Raw genomic sequence first — 23349 nt, forward strand, 5'->3', positions numbered from 1 at the left:
CTACCAGTCGTTTGTAATATAGTCCTACAATGTTCAAAATGTAATAAAGTAGTCTCACGATGTTTAAAAAAATGTCAAATTGGCCACTCCGTTAGTTAGCACCGTCAAATTGGATGAAAAATGCAATACAACTTTAGTTTTTTGAGGTTAAATTACTAAAATGTCATTTTGAGAAAAAAAAAATCAATTTAAAAAAAGCCCTTCAAAACGAATCCGTTTGACTTGAAAAAAAAAAAAAAAAAACTTAAAAAAAATTAATTAAAAAACAAATTAACATTAATTTTTTAAGTTTTTTTTTTTTTTTTTTTTTTTTTTTTTTTTCAAGCCAAACAACGTCGCTTTTGGAGGCCTTTTTTAAATTGATTTTTTTTTTCTTCAAAAGAGCATTATAGTAACTTAACCTCAAAAAACGACTTCGTATTGCATTTTTCATTCAATTTGACGGTGTTGACTAACGGAGTGGCCAATTTGACATTTTTTAGAATTTTGTGGGTCTACTTTATTACATTTTGAACATTGGGGGGGTTATATTACAAACGACTAGTAGTTTGGGAGACTATTTTATATTTTTTCCCTTTTTATTTTATATATATTTTCATCTAATCATATTGAACTCTAAATTACGAAAATGTTTCGACTAGGTCTTGAAGATGTCCTAATCGAGTTCAACGGAGACCTGACTAGAACCAGACTAAGACTTGCCCGAGACCCGTCCAGGACCTCAATAAAACCCGCCTGAGACATTTTCGTATATATCTATATTCATTACTCTTTGGTAATGGGTTCGAATCTAAATCTTGAACCAAAACAAATGGCACGACTCTTTTACCCAATTTTCCAACCTCTCGTCATAAAGGATTTTTTTTGGCTTATGCACTTCCTCCTTTTTTTTAATGGGTTTTCCATTTTAAAATAAAATTAGCAAGGGAAGAACACACAAAAACAAAAAATAAAATAAAATTTAATGGATTTTCCATTCTAACGGAAAGAGTAATTTTTCACGTACTTGAAAGTTGAATCTACCATCAAGAGCTTCACATTAAGGGGCTATAAATAAGCAAGTAGTGGGTAGTTTTCTAATTTAATCTTCTCCATAATGAAACATCATCATTGTAACTTCAGCAAACCCAACAATAAAAAGTAAACAAATAAACCATGCTATATGACGTAGTTTGATCACTACAAACAAAAGTCACATACGCACACTTGAGGGTTTGCTTAACTATATCATAACATATTAACAGTGATACATTTGTTTTATCATAATATCCCTATTAGGGAATATTTATCACATAAATGAAAAATTAATTTAATTGATGAAACACTTCAAAGTTGCCAATAAGAATACAACCACCAAAAACACCAAACTCAGAAATGAACTTGCACAATAACTCTGCATCAACAAAATGTTTAAATAAATATTTAAGAAAATTTTTTTAATTACAACACAAGTTTAAGATAACAGAATAAGACTAGCAGTACATTACACTAGTTGAAAAGACAAGAAGAGAAATATTACCTTAATGACTAACAACATATATGTTTGTACCTTACATATTGACTCTATAAAAGTTAGAATATGAACTTTTGTCATTAAAGCTTCATACATATTTTAGAAAAAAATCTTGTAATGTTTTATCTGCCAGATTAGTAGTCAACAAGTCGATCAAAATGGTTGCCGTGGTCGCATCTACAGGGAAACCCTTGTCAACCATCATTTGGATATATTTCACTACACATGAAGTCTCATTATGATGCAAGAACCCTTGGATGATTGTGTTATATGTGATATGGTTAGGTTGACAACCTTTTTCCTCCATTTTCTCAAATAGCTCCCTCGCTTCAGTTAATAGTCCTTCCTTGCAAAGCCCTTTGATCATTATTGTATAAGTCCGAACATTAGCTTGAAAGCCTTCGGTAGAAAGAGTATTAAAAAGTTCTCTTGCAGTTGTAAGTTTCCCAAAATTACACATACCATCAATCAAGATGTTGTAAATCACAATATCAAGGTCTAACTTTTTGTCTTCCATCGCTTGAAACAATGCCATTGCCTCTGGAAAGTGTAGATTCTTACACAGGCCATCTAACAAAATAGCATAAGTTTGGACATCGGGATGTTCGCCACAACCTAGCATCTCCTGGAATAGCTCTAGTGCAGTCTTAGGTCTCCCAACTTGGCAAAACCCGCCTATAAGAGTGGTGTAAGTGACAACATCGGGAACCATGCCATTGATAGTCACTTCACGGAAAAGACTCATTGCCTCATCAATTCTTTTGTTTTTACAATATCCATGGATCAATATGTTATAGCTAATAATAGAAGGCGAACAACTCTTTCGAACCATCGTATTAAATACTTTGACAGCTTCATCCATTCTATTTTGCAAACAGTAACCGTCAATCAAAGAACAGTAAGTGACTTCATCAGGCTCTATGCCTCTCTGAATCATCACATCAAAAACTTCATTTGCTTCTTTCAACTTCCCCTCTTTACCAAACGTGTCCACCAATATGTTGAATGTATGCAAATCTGGCATGATTTTCCTATCCACCATCTCATCCAATAGTTTAGTTACTTCCTTCCACCGACTGAAATTGCATAGGCCCTGAATTAAAGAGCTGTAAGTGAAAACGTCTGGCTGAATTTCTTTATTAGTCATTTCAGATAAAAAATTCAAAGCCTCGGTTACCAATTTGTCCTTACATAAATTGTCAATGATTGTGTTATACAGCACTACATTAAGTTCAAGATTTCTTTCTTCCATCTTTCTAAACAACCCAATAGCTTCATTGGTCTTACCTATTTTACACAAACAATTCATGATCGTTCCATAGGTAACTGTATTAGGTTTATAGCCTATATTCTCCATTTTGTTAACCAACTTTAAAGCTTCAACAATTTTATCTTGAAGACAAAGCCCCTTGACAAGAGTGTTTAGAATTATACAGTCCGGTTGAAAACCAAGTTTTAAAATTCTTGCTAAGATAGAGAAGCCAAAATCCACCCGGTTCAAATGACATAAGCAATTAATCAAAACACTTAGAACATAAACATTGGGAGCAATTCCTGACCGTTCCATTTCTTTAATAAGAGTAATAACAGTTGAGTGATGCTTCATTCTTGCGATTGCACCCAGCAATTGATTAAAATCCACAATGGAAGGCAAAGGGTGCATGTGAAGCATTCTATCAAACACGCCTAAGGCATCATCAAGATTCCTAAAGCTACGAGATTTGCATCGATCCCTCACAGATTTCAAGAACTGATTGGAGCTTTCCACAGTATCTCTACCACTATTGGTAGTTTTAGCAGAAGTAGAACTAAAACAGCGATAATAATAATAAAAATTTAGAGGATGGAAAGAAAGCCTAACATGAGAATAATGATTGAAGAAGAAAGCGAGAGAGTACGTAGACTTAGAAGTCGTACCCATTGCCTGAGGAAGAAAAGTTGAAGCCGATCTGATGTACAAATGGCTCGATCTGCTAAAGAGAAATAAGCAGATTTGATGCTCAACAGAAATTCCGCTTTCACAATGTGCCGAAACGTTCTGAAGATGGGTGAGGGATCTGGCTTCGTATACACCGCTTTCACAATGCGACGTCGTTCTGTCAGCACAGAACTTGTTGAAACGATTGCCGTCAAAATGTCTCTTTGGAGGATGCCATGATATTTTGTTGAACATATCTCGAAAAGGACAGTTTTACCCTTGTGGATTGAAATGAAAAAAAAAAAAAAAACTATTGTTTTTGACCTTTGTTTTCTCCCTTCCTCTGTTTCTCTCTCTTCTGCCAAACGACCGTACATGTGTATCTTGTCTGCATTATAAGAAAAATGTCGTTTAATTTGCAAAGCTGTTTTGTATTTTTGGAGCGATGTTATGTTTTGATGTCGTTGTTGTAAAGGTCTCATTAATAGAATGACTTTTAAGATCAAAAGCCAAGATCCTCTCCATTTCATTTGAACTCGAAAATATCCAGTTAGTTATAGTGGAGAGTATTTTTGTCCTCTAAAAAAGTGAAAAAAATAAAAAATACTCATTTACTATAATTAAGTAGATATTATCTAATTCATTTGAATTGGAGAGGATCTTGTTCCAAACTTTGAAGAGCCCTTGCTTTGGAAAAGAGTTGTTGATAGCAAAAAAGGAGTTAAAGGTGGTTTGGAAGAATGTTTGCCTCCCAAAAAAAGAAGAGGGTTTAGAGTTTTGATTGAGGAAACATAATTGACATCTTTGGTTACTTAGGCCCCTGAGATTTTTGTTAGGCTTGGCACAATTGATAAAGTTTAGGCTTAGTGTCATGGATAACATTATGTTGAATGGTAATAGGCTCTGCTAGATGGGTTGCTTTGGTTTCTTGCTGAAACTGTTGAAAGTTGCAATTTTAGTTGGAGCAGACGAGTCATCAGGGAAAGATTTGGTGAATAAGATCAGCCTAAAGCTGTATAGCCTGTATGAAGCTTCTATAAAGGATTTACTGATCCCAGCTCGGTCTCCCTATGCTGTGCATTACTGCATGCTAATTTTCTGTATCTTCTTATTCTACTAGTTAAGCCCTTGAATCATATGTGCACAAATAGTATTCATTCAGGATGCTTTCTCATGTGATATGATACAAGCAGATTACTGAAGAAGCCATCATTTCATAGGCTTCACCAATTCTTCAATCATTTCGAAGAGCAACTCAAACCAACAGTTCCTCTTGTTTATGCTAACTGAGCATTTGCTGTTATTTTTTTTCTTTTTTTGTTCGTTTTAATTTATTATGTTCATGTTAATTCAGTACTATTGATACATAACTCATCATATAAGACAGAATGAAGTCACTATAATACTTTGCTCTCTCTAGGTGAACGTGTACCAGCCAAGTTGTGATTTAGAAGATCCAACCTTTTTGGATTTGAACACATTCCTAATCGAAGTTCTGATAGATTATTTTGATTACATCTTGGAGTTCTCAGAGCCCAACTTCATTGGTTCCTGGAGACACCAAATCCTCAGCTTCAGCTTCAACATACAGGAGGCATTCTATCTCCTAGAATGGAATTTGGGATTCATTTAGATCCAAACAAAAAGTGAAGGAGATTTCAAAAAGTGTAAAAAGTGGTAGGTTTTTGTTATAGCTTATTATGGGTTTTAACTGTTTAGCTGCAAAATATTCTGAAAATGGAATACTGCAGAAAGAAAAATGAAGAAAAGTAATGAGCCTTTTGGGTTCTTCCTAACATGTTTTGGCTCCAAACTGTAAGATTTATCCATCCTATAAAAGTCCATGTAGGTCAAATGGAGTAGGGCTCTTAATGCTTTATTGATGCTTGATGTTCTCCTTGTATGAGATCTTGATTCCTTAAATTAAAGGTAATGATTCAAGATTTTCCTTGAGCTAGCTTAATGTTTCTGTAGGCACAACTTTTGGGTGAGGTCATATGCTGAACCTTCAGTTCCCCATTGAAAATAAACCATCATATCTTAGTCAAATAATGCTTGGATAATGTTTTTCTTTTTAATTCTTTTCCCTTAAGTTTAAGTTTGATACGAAGCAGTTAAGGATAAGATACCAAGCACGAAAAGATTTAAAAATAAAAACTGTATGCTTATATATGTAGAATGTGCATAAAATTTGATTGGTATGGGTAAACACTGTTCACGCAAAGGTTTGGAAATCAGTTCAACCCTAAGTTTGGAAATCAGCTCAACCCTAAGTTTGATCTTAATTTGAAGACGGTAGAAATGCTGATTATTTTATGTTTTTCTTTCCTGGGTGCATACTTAAATATTGTTGGTTCTGTCTCCAGGTAGATCAATCGGCCGGAGATTACGCATTTTAAAACGGATGTCACTAGTTCGAATTCATCTTTCTCTTTTGTATAGAAATGTCAAAAAACATATATATATAATATACACTCTTTGGTAATGGGGTTGAAGCTAAATCTTAACCAAAACAAATGGCAGGAATTTACTCTTTTACCCCATTTTCCTCCCACTCGCCATAAAGGATTTTTTTTTTTTTTGGCTTATGCACTTCGTCCTTTTTTAATGGGTTTTCCATTTCAAAATAAAATTAGCAAGGGAAGAACACAACAAAAACAAAAAACAAAATAAAATTTAATGGGTATTCCATTCTAACGGAAATAGTAATTTTCACGTACTTTAAAAATTATATGAGGAGCTTCACGTTGATTAATTTAATTGATGAAACACTTCAAAGTTTAACTTGGTTGCTGGCTTGGGACTTCAACTTGTGTTGGATCATTTCTGTTTGTTTGGTTGTTGGCTCATTTATAATTTACCCAGATGAAGTGAAATAATTCCCGAGACACTAAATATGATGCCTCATCTCCCATCTACACGCACGCAGGAGCTAAATATATCAAAAACGACAGGCAAATCTAGGACAATTGTCAAATGGGGTTTTTCCAAAATTAAAACTGATTCAAATAGACACAGAACTAAGAACAAAAATCTAATATTAAAAAATACATAATTTGAAACTAAAAAACACATAACTATGATGCTGTCAAACCGGCAGCATCCAACTTGTAAAATCCAGCAGTGTCATCAAACTGAACAATACCACAAGTGAAAATATACCGGCAAGTCATACATACGATGAGTCAAATAAATTCACCCCATATTCTTCAATAGCTATGCATCAACAAAATGTTTAAATAAATTATTTGGTTGATAAAGCAACATCAACCGAAAAACTAGCAGCTTCATCTGGCAGCATCTAGCTTGTAAAATCCATCTGAACAACACATAACCACCAACATCCAACTTCCAATATCCAGCAGCATCAAACAAAATCAACAACACATAACCACCAAGCTCCTAGACCTTCAAGAGTGTTCCTTCAACCATGAGATCCCTGCAAGAATTTACAACATTTGACTCTTAAAAATATATAAATCATAAGAACAAAACATGTTGAGAAATTACATTAAGAATAAAACTTAATTACACTTAAACATGACACTTGTTGCACTAATTTTTGTGTATACCTGAATAATTACACTATCTTGAGTGAGAATTATATGACCATGCTGATCATCAGTTACCGAAGGCAATGATATTTAAAAATATCATTTAAGGAGAAGTTTCAGATTTTAAAGAATGATAAAAAAAAAGAAAAAAAAAGAAGAAGGAACCAGAAGCTTACTGTAACCTACCCAGATTAAGTTATTCGTCAATGTTATTAATAAGGCCAAATTAAATTTCTGGCAAGTAGTAAGCAGAAACTGGCCATGTCAAGTCAATTCAAAGTTCACACTAAAATTCTAGACTTCTAAGCCTCAAATGAACTGCAACTTCGTCTTTCATGGCATTCAAAGAAAGTAAAATTCTGGTCCACTAGACTACCATTTTGCAGGGAAGGAAAAGTGTTAAAGGACAACTAATTAGATAAGCGACCACAAACAATGATGAACTGGAAACCACTCCTAGAAGAGCAGAATTCAACCTACCAGCAAAAAGCATTTAATAAGAGTTAGGCAACAAAATGCATTGGTGACAACACATGTTTAAGGATCGAAATTAAACAGTTAATTAACATATAAAAAAATTAAGTTAAAACACAGATAACAAAATAGGAATAGTAATACACAACAATAGTCCAAAAGTCATGGACATAAATATTACCTTAATGACTTGCGGCAAATATGTTTGTACCTTACAGATTAACTTTGTAAAGTTTAGAATATCAAATTTGTCATGAACGTTGAAGAACTAGAAATCTTTCACACAGATTTTAGAAAAAAATCTTGTAATGTTTTATCTGCCTGATTAGTAGTCAACAAGTTGATCAAAATGGTTGCCGTGGTCGCATTTGCCCGGAAACCCTTGTCAACCATCATTTGGATATATTTCACTACCCATGAAGTCTCATTATGATGCAAGAAGCCATGGATGATTGTGTTATATGTGATATGGTTAGGTTGACAACCAAATTCCTCCATTTTCTCAAATAGCTCCCTCGCTTCATTTAGTAGTCCCTCTTTGCAAAGCCCTTGATCATTATAGTATAAGTCTAAACATTAGCTTGAAAGCCTTTGGTAGGAAGAGTATTAAAGAGTTCTCTTGCAGTTGTAAGTTTCCCAACATTGCACATACCATCAATCAAGATGCTGTAAATCACAATATTAAGGTCTAACCTTTTGTCTTCCATTGCTTGAAACAATGCCATTGCCTCTGGAAAGTGTAGATTCTTAAATAGGCCATCTAACAAAATAGCATAAGTTTGGACATTGGGATGTTGGCCACAACCTTGCATCTCGTGGAATAGCTCTAGTGCAGTCTTAGGTCTCCCAACTTGGCAAAACCCGCCAATAAGAGTGTTGTAAGTGATAGAATCGGGAATCATGCCATTGATAGTCATTTCACGGAAGAGAATCATTGCCTCATCAATTCTTCTATTTTTACAATATCCGTGGATCAATATGCTATAGCTAACAATAAAAGGTGAACAACCATTTCGAATCATCGTATTAAATACTTTGACAGCTTCATCCATTTTATTTTGCAAGCAATAACCGTCAATCAAAGAACTGTAAGTGATTGTATCAGGCTCTACGCCCCTCTGAATCATCACATTAAAAACTTCTTCTGCCTCTGTCAACTTTCCCTCTTTGCCAAGTGTGTCCACCAATATGCTGAATGTATGCAAATCAAGCATGATTTTCCTATCTACCATCTCATTCAATAGTTTCGTTGTTTCCTTCCACCGGCCGAAATTGCATAGGCCTTGAATTAAATAATTGTAAGTGAAAACGTTTGGCTGAATTCCTTTACTTGTCATTTCAGAGAAAAAAGTTAAAGCCTCAATTACTAATCTGTCCTTACACAAACTATCAATGATTGTACTATACAAACACTACATTAAGATCAAAATTTCTTTCTTTCATCTTTCTAAACAACCCAATAGCTTCACTAGTCTTACCTATTTTACACAAACAATTCATTATCGTTCCGTAGGTAATTGTATTAGGTTTATAGCCTATTTTCTCCATTTTGTTAACCAACTTCACAGCTTCAACAATTTTACCTTGAAGACACAGCCCATTGACAAGAGTTGTTAGAATTATACAATCCGGTTGAAAACCAAATTTCAAAATTCTTGCTAAGATAGAGAAGCCGAAATCCACCCGGTTCAAATGACAGAAGCAATTAGTCAGAACCCTTAGAGTACAAGCATCGGGAGCAATTCCTGACTGTTCCATTTCTTTAATCAAAGTAATAACAGTTGAGTGATGCTTCATTCTTGCGATTGCACCCAGCAATTGATTAAAATTCACGAGGGAAGGCAAAGGGTGCATGCGAAGCATTCTACCAAACACGCCTAAGGAATCATCAAGATTCCTAAAGCTACGAGATCTGCATCGATCTCTGACAGATTTCAAGAACTGATTGGGGCTTTCAACAATATCTCTACCACTATCAGTAGATTTAGCAGAAGTAGAACTAAAAAAGAGATAATAATAATAAAAATTTTGAGCATGGGAAGAAAGCCTTACATGGCAATAATGAGGATCGATAAGCAAATGATTGAAGAAGAAAGCAATAGAGTTTCTAGACTTAGCAATCGTACCCATTTCCTGAGGAAGAAGATGCAATGGAAGAAATATGATGTATATAGTTGCTCAGCTCAAGAGAAATAAGCAGAAGAAGTTGATCTGATGCAGTACTGGCTCCAAGAGAAACTTGACACGATGGCCCCCCAAAATGATCTTTGGATGTCTTTCTAACCATACAAAGCACACTTGTCATCTCACGTGATTTTCATTTTTACAACCCGAAAGGACAGTTTTGCCTTTCTGAATCAAACGATTGATTTTTACTTATTTTTAAAAAAAGATGTTGTTTTTGTATGCATTATAAGAAAAAGGTGTCTAATTTGTAAAGAAGTTTCGTATTGTTCTCAATTTGATTTGCTTGATTTTTTTTTTTTTTTTTTTTTTTTCTTTTATAGTATTTGTATTTTCAACTTTGTTGCATGCTAGCTGTGACATGCACCAGGAACATTTTTTTTCCTCCTTTTGTAGGCAATCATGTTTTACAGTTATTTTCAGTCGTGCTCTTTAGAATTCCTGCACATAAATCTCTTTTTTTTTTTTTTTTTCTTGATGAAAGGTAAAAAGATGTATAGAACAATAACACAACCGCACAATCCCATCTAAATCCAACAAATTTATGAACAATCAAATACAAATATTCTCAAGGCTGTTTCTCCCACTTTTAATTACCCAGATGAAATGAAATAATTGCTTAGATTCCAATTATTCGAAATCCAACTCAATATGATGCCTGATCTCCCATCAATACGTAGGAGCTAAAAATATCAAAAAACGAATAGGGGACAATTGTCAAATGGACAATTGATTCTTGGGATGCTCTGTATCTCTCTGTTCCAAGCTCTGTTTCTGGAGCTCCCAAAGCTCACATTGGAAAATTGCAGGACCCTCAAGAAGCATATGAGTCAAATGAGGATAAAAGGCGATGAGGGAAATTGGCTAAGAAGAACAGCAAAAACAGTGGAAGTGGCATGCAGTTGCTGCCATCCCGATCTATTTGCTTGATGGATGGACTTTCCACAAATCCGGCATGGTGCTTGAGAGTTGCCAGTGAGTTGCTGCTGTGAGTATTGGAAGGTGTTCAGCCGTGGTTGAGTGGGAAAATTGAATTTGCCCTTCTGAGTTGGACCACGAGGGGAAAATCGAGACTACTGCTGCTGCTGCTGAGAGAGTCCGTGTTGTTGCTGTTGTGGCAGTTTGTTTTTGAAAGAACCATTCCGAGCACCTGTTTTGTTGGAGAAGAGAGCAAAGTTTGAGTTATCAGGAGCAACAGTATGTTGCTGATCAAGTAACATCTCATGATTGAGAAGTTCATGCTGAAAATCATCAAAACTGAGAGAGAGAGAGAGGGAGAGAGAGAGAGGAACCAGAGGGATCAAAGAATTGGCGTTGGCCTTTTAAGTCTTTGATACCATGAAACAGTACGTTAACTGTTTGGAAAAACCTAATTCCAAAACAGTGTGATACATTTCTTTTATAGTACAGTACAGAGTTTGGTCAAGAAGGTAAGGAGCGACATGCTCAGAGCATTTACAGCTGGAAAGAACTAAGAAGGTAAGTAGCCGTTGCTCCTATGTACACAGCTAACGATTACATGTTAAATAAGGAGTATAAAATACCCTGCATAATGAGAGGATTGCTGTCATGATCTTCGCAAGGTGTAATTGCTGTTAACCGGTATGGTTGCTTGTCAGGATTTGATACGATTTCCTTGACCTTTCTATATGTTGTTGATTTGGAATTATAGTTTACATTAACTGGAGCTTCATCTAAGGAATGGCCTTCGCTAGTACCACGTACAGTTAACAATTTCTATTGTAACTGAGGGCAAGTTCTACATATAGAAACAGAGCTTTGCAGAGGGTGATGCAGTTATAGATAATTAGAAATTTCTAGTGTTCCTGTGCTAATAAAATGAGGTTTTAGACGCTTTGATTCCTATCATATGCAAATGCTGAGAGATACACTTGTCATCTGGTCCAGTGTGGTATGTCCTTTTTTTTTTTTGTTTTTTTTTTTTTTTTTTTAACATGTCTGCATAAGAAGAGGAAAAGTGGGGAAGGAGATTCGAATTGGTAAACTACGCTTCATAAGGCGTAGTCCCTTAGGCCAGTGTCTTAGACGTTAATTTTGGTTCAGATTTTGGATTTTGGACACTAGAGAGTTTTTCTTGACATTCGTGTGTGAACACATGATAAACCTGTTCATCTATTCAAGCATCGACCATAATATGTTCTTATCTTTTTCTTTTCTTTTTTTCCTGAGCTCAGTATGGTCATATGGAACTTAGAAAATAGCTCATATGTTACCTGCAAGGGCTTGTTATTTGGATTTGAGAGTTTTGGTACTCAACATCCATTTCACTTTCCTTTTAAGACAACTATCTTTGAACTAGGACAAGTTGGATTATCATACATATAGCAATTTAATTTAAATTCTAAGTTATCTATTTTGAGTCCATGTTCTATTTCCTTTTAGAGTTCTATTCGAGTAGATTTTCCACTGTTAAGTCAATTGCCTCTGCATGTAAAAGCTGTGGAGGAGAGGCCATATGGAGTAATAATATAAGGAGGATTAGAGAGTCCTCCCAAACGGGATGTAACATTTAAAATCACCAATAGATCAAAATTCAATAATGATAATCTCGAATTCAATGATAATTTTAAAAGACACGTCACATTTGGAAAGACTCTAATCCTCCTTATATTACTCGACCATATGTTCTTATGTCTCTAACTCCTAAGTTTAATTGTAGTGCAATTTATCCGTAAGTTAGTGGAGCACGTCTCCAATAGGAAGGTCACATTGCTTCTTGTAATTTTCTTATTTAAAGTCAAGTCCAATGAATAAGAAGTAGGCAAAAAATCAGTCCAAAACCTTGAGTTTGAAAAAGTTTAGGTTGCTTCAAAACCTAAAATTTATCAAAATAGGTAGGAAGAAAAAGCTTGATCCAGCTTCTTAAAATCAAAAGGCGTGTTACAAGATCTGTTACGTATTCACGTAACATTACATGTGATGTATTTATAGCACTTGGGAGTATTTTTGGGAAGAGAAATGCTATAAATGCTTCCAAGTGCTCACTCCTTTATGCGGCAATGAAAATCCTGAACTTTTAATACTTGAAAATCACACATCTTGGTCTTATTTTGGGAAGGCTTTCTGGTGGTAGTTCCTGGTTTGCTTGTAATTTTGGCTGATTGCAAGCTGCCTATTAGCTTTGTGGTTTTCTTTCTAGTTTGTTTTGGTTGGTTTTAAACCTCTGTGAGGTTGTGGTTTCAGCCTTTTGAAAGGGCTTGTATGTGGTGCTACTTTGTTGATTGGTTTGTTTGCTTTTAATGAAGTTCTCTTATTCATCAAAAAAAAAAAAAATCACACATTTTTTAATAGCATGTAATAGTTTTTAATAGCATGTAATAATTACCTAGAAATAAAACAAAAGCAACAACCTAATTTTATATCACGAAAAGAATGTAAGTATGTTTCAACAACAAACAAAAGGGACAACATATATATATATATATATATATATATATATATATATATATATATATGTGTGTGTGTGTGTGTGTGTGTGTATTTCAGACAATACGAATACAACCATTAAGAACCCCAAACTCCAAATGAACAATATTCTTCAATAGCTATGCATCAACAAAATGTTTAAATAAATTTTTTGGTTGACGAAGCAGCATCAACCGAAAAACTAGCAACTTCATCAACCAAAAAACAGGCAGCATCTAACTTATAAAATCCAGCTGAACAGCACATAACCACCAACATCCAACTTCCAATATCCAGCAGCATCAAACAAAATCAACAACACATAACAACCAAGCTCCTAGCTAGACCTTCAAGAGTGTTCCTTCAATCATGAGATCCCTGCAAGAATTTAAAACATTTGACTCTTAAAAATATATAAATCAATAAGAACAAAACATGCTGAGAAATTACATTAAGAATAAAACACAGTGAGTAATTACACTTAAACATGACACTCGTTGCACTAATTTTTGTGTATACCTGAATAATTACACTATCTTGAGGGAGAATTATATGACCATGCTGATCATCAGTTACTGAAGGCAATGATATTTAAAAATATAATTTAAGGAGAAGTTTTATATTTTAAAGAATGATAATAAAAATAAAAATAAAAAAAAAAAAAAAAAAAAAACAGATGCTTACTGTAACCTACCCGAATTGAGTTATTTGTCAATGTTATTAATAAGGCCAAATTAAATTTCTGGCAAGTAGTAAGCAGCAACTGGCCATGTCAAGTCAATTCAAAGTTCACACTAAAATTCTGGAATTCTAATCCTCAAATGAATTGCAACTTTGTCTTTCATGGTATTCAAAGAAAGTAAAATTCTGGTCCACTGGACTACCATTTTGCAGGAAAGGGGAAGTGTTAAAGGACAACTAATTAGATAAGCGAACAACAAACAATGATGAACTGGAAACCACTCCTAGAAGAGCAGAATTCAACCTACCAGCAAAAAGCATTTAATAAGAGTTAGGCAACAAAATGTATTGGTGACAACACATGTTCAAGGGCCGAAACTAAACAGTTAATTAACACATAAAAAAATTAACTAAAAAACACAGATAACAAAATATGAATAGTAATACACAACAATAGTCCAAAAGTCATGGAGAGGTATATTACCTTAATGACTTGCGGCAAATATGTTTGTACATTACAGATTAACTCTGTAATGTTTAGAATATCAAATTTGTCATGAACGTTGAAGAACTATAAATCTTTCACACAGATTTTAGAAAAAAATCTTGTAATGTTTTATCTGCCTAATTAGTAGTCAACAAGTCGATCAAAATGGTTGCTATGGTCTCATTTGCCCTGAAACCCTTGTCAACCATCATTTGGATATATTTCACTACCCATGAAGTCTCATTATGATGCAAGAAGCCATGGATGATTGTGTTATATGTGATATGGTTAGGTTGACAACCAAATTCCTCCATTTTCTCAAATAGCTCCCTCGCTTCATTTAGTAGTCCCTCTTTGCAAATCCCTTTGATAATTATAGTATAAGTCTGAACATTAGCTTGAAAGCCTTTGGTAGGAAGAGTATTAAAGAGTTCTCTTGCAGTTGTAAGTTTCCCAGCATTGCACATACCATCAATCAAGATGTTGTAAATCACAATATTAAGGTCTAACTTTTTGTCTTCCATTGCTTGAAACAATGCCATTGCCTCTGGAAAGTGTAGATTCTTAAATAGGCCATCTAACAAAATAGCATAAGTTTGGACATTGGGATGTTGGCCACAACCTTGCATCTCCTGGAGTAGCTCTAGTGCAGTCTTAGGTCTCCCAACTCGGCAAAACCCGCCAATAAGAGTGGTGTAAGTGACAACATTGGGAATCATGCCATTGATAGTCATTTCACGAAAAAGACTCATTGCCTCATCAATTCTCTTATCTTTACAATATCCATGGATTAATATGTTATAGCTAACAACAGAAGGCGAACAACCCTTTCGAACCATCGTATTAAATACTTTAACAGCTTCATCCATTCTATTTTGCAAACAATAACCATCAATCAAAGAATTGTACGTGATTGTATCAGGCTCTACGCCTCTATGAATCATCACATTAAAAACTTTATTTGCTTCTTTCAACATCCCCTCTTTACCATGCGTGTCCACCAATATGTTGAATGTATGCAAATCTGGCATGATTTTCCTATCCACCATCTCATTCCATAGTTTAGTTACTTCCTTCCACCGACCAAAATTACATAGGCCCTGAATTAAAGAACTATAAGTGAAAACATTTGGCTGAATTCCTTTACTCACCATTTCAGAGAAAAATGTCAAAGCCTCAATTACCAATCTGTCCTTACATAAACTATCAATGATTATATTATACTTCACTACATCAAGTTCAAGATTTCCTTCTTGCATCTTCCTAAGCAACCCAATAGCTTCATTGGTCATACCTATTTTACACAAACAATTCATTACCGTTCCGTAGGTAACTGTATTTGGTTTATAGCCTATATTCTCCATTTTGTTAACCAACTTCACAGCTTCAACAATTTTACTCTGAAGACAAAGCCCCTTGACAAGAGTGTTTAGAATTATACAGTCTGGTTGAAAACCAAGCTTCAAAATTCTTGCTAAAATAGAGAAGCCGAAATCCACCCGGTTTAAATGGCAGAAGCAATTAATCAAAACACTCAGACTATAATCATTGGGAGCAATTCCTGACAGTTCCATTTCTTTAATCAAAGTAATAACAGTTGAGTGATGCTTCATTCTTGCGATTGCACCCAGCAATTGATTAAAATCCACGATGGAAGGCAAAGGGTGCATGTGAAGCATTCTATCAAACACACCTAAGGCTTCATCAAGATTCCTAAAGCTCCGAGATCTGCATCGATCTCTCACAGTTTTCAAGAACTGATTGGGGCTTTCCACAATATCTCTACCACTATTGGTAGTTTTAGCAGAAGTGGAACTAAAACTACGACAATAATAATAACAATTAAGAGCATGGAAAGAAACCCTAACATGAGAATAATGATTGAAGAAGAAAGGAAGAGAGTTTGTAGACTTAGCAGTGGTACCCATTTCCGGAGGAAGAAGATGTAGTGGGAAGAGAAAGAAGCAGAAGAAGGAGATGTGATGACGGCTGAAGAGAAATGGCCGTCGATTTCCGCTTTCACAATCTCCCGAGACGTTCTGAAGATGGGAGGGTCTGGGTTTTTGTCTCCTCCTTTTCTCTCTTCTCTCTCTTGTATGCTAAAAATGCCTACAAATTTATTACAAATTGTCAAGTAAAAATGCCTACAAATTGATCTCGATTTGATTTGCTTGTATTTTTAACTTTGTGTCTTTCATTTTTCTTTTTAGTCCATTTTTGGGGAGATGTAAGTTTCTATGCCTTTCTTCTTTTTTTTTTTTTTTGGAAGTGGATGATGTTTTGCAGTTCTTTTTAGAGAATGATAGCTTTTTGAAGTTTTATGAGCAAGTGAATTTAATCATTTAATTAATACTTTCATACTTCCTCATGTGTAAACTCGAATCCAACCTGTAAAATATTTAATTGAATTTAACAAGAAACAGAGTTCAAACAAAATATCTCTACTTTGATTCCATAAGCTTAAGGTGATACCAATTAATAAATTTAATACTTTAACAGTGAATAATTACTCTAATAAACTAACTATCCGAGACTATTTTTTTCTGAAATCCTTCTCTAGGGTACAAAGCATAGATATTCTTGAAATCATCCATGGTTATGTAACTTTTTATTTTGGGGATGTGGTGTTCGATTTATATCAAAATATGTTTGTGAGCATGTTTTGGAATCATGTTCAATAATACCTGAATTGAGGTTATTGTTTGTTTTTTTTTGAGGACCTTCTTGATACTGTAATGTACAATTGAGCTATGTTATGCTCCATTTAATTGGTTAGAGGAAAAAAGAAAAAAGTTTGGTTAATTATGTATGGAAGGTAACTTCTTGTTCTTTCTAGAATGACAAGTTGAAGATCCTCCTAAGAGTAACGATGGTCAAGACAAAATTTTCAATCATCAACCAAAAATAAAGGAAGATTTTTCTGGCAAGTAGTTGGATCTTAATTTTCAGGTACTTGTACGCCAAAAATTGCGTGTAACAATAGCTCTTGTATTATATTTTATTAAATATCTCTCGGGTTTACACATACTATCAATTAAGATGCCGTAAATCACATATTAAGGTTTAACCTTTTCTCTTCTATCTCTTTAATCAATGCCATTGCCTTTGGAAAGGGTTGAAGGCTTTGAAATTGTCGTGGTTTTTTGCAGTAATTTGCATGATGTTGATGTATTATTATTACCTTTCTCGCAACATATATCACCCAATGTTGGACTACTGACGATGAATCATTCAAGTCATACGAGAGTATTTTTTTAGCTTTACATTGCATTAGATGGTATCTAATTTACTGTGTTTTTTATAATGCCAACAAGCTTTCATGATTATATTGACGAATCATAAAAGAAGCCCACACCACTTCATGAATGAAAATATAGTATCCAAAGAAAACTCTTGAAATGTAACAAGGCATCCACCATTAACAAAAGAAATCAAAAAGGAGTACTGAAACAAAACCCCATTTCAATTCTCATTTTGAAATTAACAAAGAAATCAACAAAAGCAAATATCTTCTATCTTCTCATGCTGCAATCAACTTATATTGCATTTTCCATGCCCAGAAAAGCTGTTGAAGGCTTTTTTGCCTAATGCCCGTGCTGCAATCTACTTATATTGCACCTGCCAACACATTAAGTAAAATTTCGACTTCAACTGCTTCACATACAAACAAAAAGAAATACTCATCACTTCAATGATGCTTATCACTCCAAAGATAAGGCAAATAAATGGGGTTAATTCTGGTAGGAAAAAAACAAAAGAGAGAGAGAGAGAGAGAGAGAGAGAAAGAAACGACCAACTAATACTAAGAAATAGAATGTGCTGGAATGGTATGGGCAAAGCATAGTCCACACAAAAGTTTGGAAATTTTTCCAAGCCAGATTATTTTGTAAGAATAGCAAAATTAGGGTTCCGTAGTCATTACATCTGTGATGATAAGAGCACTTATATCATACTGAAAATAAATAAAAGAGAATGAATAAGTCTCATTATCAATGTTGTTTCTGTTTTTGAAAATAAAAAGTACCAGCACCTGAATCAATCCTATTACAATTTACAACCAATGTTGAAGGCTTTGAAGGTCAGATTCCTTCTTGGTTACATCTTGCATGACCCTTTTTAATAACTACTAAAAAGCTTTTAACGCCCTAGCAAAACAAGGAAAAAAAAAAAAAAGAGCCAAATTTATGTGCTTGAAAAGTAGAAACCCTGAAATCCCGGACATAATGAAAGCAGGAAACCAATGGTTATCATGGGCTGGAAAATTTCCATGCTTGGTCATCTTCATTGTAACTTCATCCAAACCCAACAGTAAAAGTCAACATCTCAAGCACACCAAAGGCCAACCCCACCTGAAATATCCAGATAGAATTAGAATGAGTAGCTAGCAACTCCAATCAATATGACGTAGTTTGATCACAATAAACCAAATTTACATGCACTTTAGGGCTCGCTGACATATATCATATCAGTGATATGTCCCTATTATGGAATATTTATCACATAAATGTAAAATTAATTTAATTGATGAAACACTTAAAAGTTTAACTTGGTGGCCAACAAGCATACAACCCTCAAGAACCCCAAACTCCAAATGAGCAATATTCTACAAAATACTATGCATCAACAAAATGTTTAAATAAATTTTAAGAAAAATATTTTTACTACAACACAAGCTTAAGATAGCAAATTAGGAATAGCAATACACAAGTCCAAAAGACATGAAGAGAAATATTACCCGTAATGGTTTGTACCTTATGGATCGACACTGTAAAGTATAAAATATAAAATTTGTCTAGTACAGTGGAGAACTAGAAAGCTTTCACTCAGGATTTTGAAAATAGTCTTGTAGCATTTGATCTGCCTTATTAGTAGATAACAAGTCAATCAAAATAGTTGCAGTGGTCGCATTTCCTGACAAACCCTTGTCTACCATCATTTGGAGATATTTCACTGCCCATGATATCTCATTATGTCGCAAGAAGCCTTGGATGATTGTGTTATATGTGACGTGATTAGGTGAGCAACCGTTCTCCATTTTTTCAAATAGTTCCCTCGCTTCATTTAATAGTCCCTCTTTGCAAAGCCCTTTGATCATTGTAGTATAAGTCCAAACATTAGCTTGAAAGCCTTTGGTAGGAAGAGTATTAAAGAGTTCTCTTGCAATCGTAAGTCTCCCAGCATTACACATACCATCAATCAAGATGTTGTAAATCACAATATCAAGGTCTAACTTTTTGGCTTCCATCGCTTGAAACAATGCCATTGCCTCTGGAAAGTGTAGATTCTTAAATAGGCCATCTAACAAAATAGCACAAGTTTGGACATCGGGATGTTCGCCACAACCTTGCATCTCTTGGAATAGCTCTAGTGCAGTCTTAGGTCTCCCAACTCGGCAAAACCCGCCTATAAGAGTGGTGTAAGTGACAACATTGGGAATCACGCCATTGATAGTCATCTCACGGAAGAGAATCATTGCCTCATCAATTCTTTTGTTTTTACAATATCCGTGGATCAATATGCTATAGCTAATAATAGAAGGCGAACAACCCTTTCGAGCCATCGTATTAAATAGTTTGACAGCTTCATCCATTCTATTTTGTAAACAATAACCGTCAATCAAAGAGTTGTACGTGATTGTATTAGGCTCTACGCCTCTCTGAATCATCTCATTAAAAACTTTGTTTGCCTCTATCAACTTCCCCTCCTTGCCAAGCATGTCCACCAATATGTTGAATGTATGCACACCTGGCATGATTTTCCTATCCAACATCTCATTCCATAGTTTAGTTGCTTCCTTCCACCAACCAAAATTGCATAGGCCTTGAATTAAAGAACTGTAAGTGAAAACGTTTGGCTGAATTCCTCTATTTGTCATTTCAGATAAAAAGTTTAAAGCCCCAGTTACCAGTCTGTCCTTACATAAACTATCAATAATTGTATTATACATCACTACATCAAGTTCAAGATTTACTTCTTCCATCTTTCTAAATAACCCAATAGCTTCACTGGTCTTGCCTATTTTACACAAACCGTTCACTATCGTTCCGTAGGTTACAATATCAGGTTTGTAGCCTATCTTCTCCATTTTGTTAAACAACTTAACAGCCTCAATAATTTTACCCCGAAGACAGAGCCCCTTGACAAGAGTACTAAGAATTACACGGTCCGGTTGAAAACCAATTTTCAAAATTCTTGCTAAGATAGAGAAACCAAAATCCACCCGGTTCAAATGGCAGAAACAATTAATCAAAACGCCCAAAATATAATCATCGGGAGCAATTCCTGACAGTTCCATTTCTTTAATAAGAGAAATCACGGTTGAGTGATGCTTCATTCTTGCAATTGCAGTCAGCAATTGATGAAAATCCACGATGGAAGGCAAAGGGTGCATGTGAAGCATTCTATCAAACACGCCTAAGGCATCATCAAGATTCCTAAAGCTTCGAGATCTGCATCGATCTCTCACAGTTTTCAAGAACTGATTGGGGCTTTCCACAATATCTCTACCACTATTGGTAGTTTTAGCAGATGTAGCACTAAAACAGCGATAATAATAATAATTTTGCGCGTGGAAAGAAACCCTAACATGACAATGATTATTGAAGAAGAAAGCAAGAGAGTTTGTAGACTTAGCAGTCGTACCCATTTCCTGAAAAGCAGAAGAAGCAGATCAATCGAATGCAGTGGTGGCTTTGCTCAAGAGAAACAAGCAGAAGAAGTAGATGATCTTGATGGAGTAGTGGATCTAAGAGAAACAAGAGAAACTTTCACAATCTCCAGAAACCTTCTGAAGATGAGAGGCGTATTTTTATACACAGAATTCCACGACGTCGTTTCTGTCAGCTTACCGACTTGTTGAAACGTTGGCCCGCCAAAATGTCCCATTGAATTTGGATGATCTTTCTAAACATACTAATCACACCGATTCACACGTCTCACCACCCTTGATATCGTGATTTTTTATTTACACCTCGAAATGACAGTTTTGCCCTTCTGGATTTAACGATTGAAATTACAAAAACTGAATAAAAAGGGCTCTTGAAGAAAAAGGTCGTTTACTGGGTGTTTAGACAAACAATGAGATTTTGAGAGTTGGGTTTGATTTTCGATATATACTAGGGATACTAGATCTTTTGCTAACATAGGCTTACTAAATTGATATGTAGCTTATTCATTGTAAAAAAAAATAATAATTAATTAAGAGAAATGTAATAAGTACCAATGAATGATCTACACATTAGTTTAGCAAGCATCTGTTAGTAAAAGATTTAATATTTTTAGCATTTCTCTTGATTTTCTTTTCGAACATTTGGGTTGCGATTCTTTGTACAAAAACTATTCAAAATGATGTGGGGTCCGATATGTTTCATCCCTATGTTTTTTGCTTAACTTAGGTAAGTGGTAACAAAGCTGATCTTATGTAAATCACTAGGGACTTCAGGTGTTCTAACTGACATAATCAAAACAAAATTCACACCCTTGAAGAACCCATGCCTCTTGATCTCAACAGAACCCTTCAAGCTCCAAATTCTCTTTTGGGGATTCTTCACCAAGAGCTTGCTTATGAGATCTTGAACTTTAACCATCTCTTCAAATTTGTTGCTGTTGCCAACACCAATATTTTAAAATACTAGCCGTTGTTTAAGGATGTTGATGAGGGTTTTCTTATTGTTTTCGCCTTTGAAAGGTGTCCCGCCGTACAACATTGCATACAAAAACACCCCTACAATCCACCAATCGACTGCACTGAAAATGTATAGATTGGACACCATGGGATTTTCCATGCTCATGGGCATGAAGACACAATCATTACTAGATTTTCATCTGGTAAGCTAAACTTGACGGTCTTCAAAGGTCAGATTCTCTCTTGGCAGGTTACATCTTGCATGACCTTTATAAAGTTCTGTAAAGCTTTTAATGCCCCAACACAACAAGAAGAAAAAGAAGCCAAGGCAAAATGCCTTGGATGATTGTGTTATATGTGATATGGTTAGTTGAACAACCACTTTCCTCCATTTTCTCAAATAGCTCCTCACTTCATTTAGTAGACCTCTTTGCAAAGCCCTTTGATCATTATATTATAAGTTGGAACATTCGGTTGCAAACCTCTGGTAGGAAGACTACTAAACATTCCTCTTGTTATTGTTAGTTTCCCAGCATTACACATACTGTCAATCAAGATGTTGAAAATCACAATATTAAGGTCTAACATTTTGTATTCCATTTCTTGAAATAATGTCATTGCCTCTGAAAAGTGAAAATTCTTACACGACCCATCTAACGAAATAGCACAGGTTTGGAGATTTGGAAGTTGGCCACAACTTTGCATTGCATGGGGTAACTCTAATGCAATTTTAGGTATCCCAACTTGGCAAAACCCAAACAATTTAAGTATATAATGTACTCCAAACAATATAAAAACATAGCCATTGTCCGAACACACTATTAAACACTGAAAAATAAATAGGGTTAAATACTAAAAACCCCCTTAAGATTTGAACTCTTTATTTTTTGCCCCATAGGTTTTCATTTTTATCACATGATGTACCTGTAATTTTCATAAAGCGGAAGATGGTACCTCCGTTAAAATTCTGTCCCAAACTTAATGGAACGTCACGTCAACACCAATCAAATTGTGTCACGTGTCCTATAATTAATTTTTTTTATTTTTCTTGTTAAAAAAATATTAAAAATATTAAAAAATAAAATTTTTTTTTTCAAAAAAAGAAAAGAAAAAGAAAATTAAAAATTTTGGGGCTGGCCACCCCCTTGGGCCATGGGTGGAAGGTGGAAGTCGCAGATCTGTAGCTGTGGAAGGTGGGCATCGCCAGTGCGAAGGGTGGGCATCTTCGATCTGGTGCAGTGGGTGGGCGCATCTGATGCCCTAAACATCATGGCTATCATGATCTCTTCATGTTAGATTAAAGTTTCCTTACCTATGTATTTATTTGAATTCCAATTGTACAGAGATCCAATGAAATGCTGGTTCTCTATATAAATGAAATGCTATCAACGTGCTTTCAAAATCAAATATTGCACAAATAATTTTTGCCCCTTAATAATTGATTTGGAAATACCTAGTGATAAAAGCAAATAGAAAGATCTGCAGTAG

The 23349-nt window shown here is 34.9% G+C and overlaps 4 protein-coding genes across 4 annotated transcripts; all 4 read right to left on the reverse strand.

The window, feature by feature from the left end:
• Window positions 1-1418: 1418 nt before the first annotated feature.
• On the reverse strand, window positions 1419-3629 carry LOC132189259 (putative pentatricopeptide repeat-containing protein At1g12700, mitochondrial). The gene is made up of 2 exons (XM_059603915.1): window positions 3431-3629; window positions 1419-2606 (listed from the first exon to the last, which is right to left on the reverse strand). Exon 2 carries the CDS (start codon window positions 2553-2555, stop codon window positions 1602-1604), a length of 954 nt encoding a protein of 317 aa, XP_059459898.1. The 5' UTR covers window positions 2556-2606; window positions 3431-3629; the 3' UTR covers window positions 1419-1601.
• Window positions 3630-8028: 4399 nt separating this feature from the next.
• LOC132189556 (pentatricopeptide repeat-containing protein At3g22470, mitochondrial-like) lies at window positions 8029-8691 on the reverse strand. The gene has a single exon (XM_059604297.1). The coding sequence runs from the start codon at window positions 8689-8691 to the stop codon at window positions 8029-8031; it is 663 nt and encodes a 220-aa protein (XP_059460280.1).
• A 169-nt stretch (window positions 8692-8860) lies between these two features.
• Window positions 8861-9764, reverse strand: LOC132189557 (pentatricopeptide repeat-containing protein At1g12775, mitochondrial-like). The gene is made up of 2 exons (XM_059604299.1): window positions 9586-9764; window positions 8861-9458 (listed from the first exon to the last, which is right to left on the reverse strand). Exons 1-2 carry the CDS (start codon window positions 9762-9764, stop codon window positions 8861-8863), a joined length of 777 nt encoding a protein of 258 aa, XP_059460282.1.
• Window positions 9765-13185: 3421 nt separating this feature from the next.
• On the reverse strand, window positions 13186-20872 carry LOC132189558 (pentatricopeptide repeat-containing protein At5g65560-like). The gene is made up of 4 exons (XM_059604300.1): window positions 19061-20872; window positions 18571-18586; window positions 14235-16336; window positions 13186-13447 (listed from the first exon to the last, which is right to left on the reverse strand). Exons 1-3 carry the CDS (start codon window positions 20635-20637, stop codon window positions 14375-14377), a joined length of 3555 nt encoding a protein of 1184 aa, XP_059460283.1. The 5' UTR covers window positions 20638-20872; the 3' UTR covers window positions 13186-13447; window positions 14235-14374.
• Between the last annotated feature and the right edge of the window lie 2477 nt (window positions 20873-23349).

This window comes from Corylus avellana, chromosome ca8 (genome assembly GCF_901000735.1).
Source record: "Corylus avellana chromosome ca8, CavTom2PMs-1.0".
Classification (NCBI taxonomy): domain Eukaryota; kingdom Viridiplantae; phylum Streptophyta; class Magnoliopsida; order Fagales; family Betulaceae; genus Corylus; species Corylus avellana.

Bases quoted from the DNA above. Each gene is read 5' to 3' on its own strand.
- LOC132189557 (XM_059604299.1), bottom strand. From the start codon at position 9,764: ATGACAAGTGTGCTTTGTATGGTTAGAAAGACATCCAAAGATCATTTT. The intron at 9,459-9,585 runs GTACGATTGCTA...TCTCTTTTTTAG, and splicing joins TCTTCTTCCTCAGGAAATGG to TTCTACTTCTGCTAAATCTA.
- LOC132189558 (XM_059604300.1), bottom strand. From the start codon at position 20,637: ATGCTTCACATGCACCCTTTGCCTTCCATCGTGGATTTTCATCAATTG.
- LOC132189556 (XM_059604297.1), bottom strand. From the start codon at position 8,691: ATGGTAGATAGGAAAATCATGCTTGATTTGCATACATTCAGCATATTG.
- LOC132189259 (XM_059603915.1), bottom strand. From the start codon at position 2,555: ATGGTGGATAGGAAAATCATGCCAGATTTGCATACATTCAACATATTG.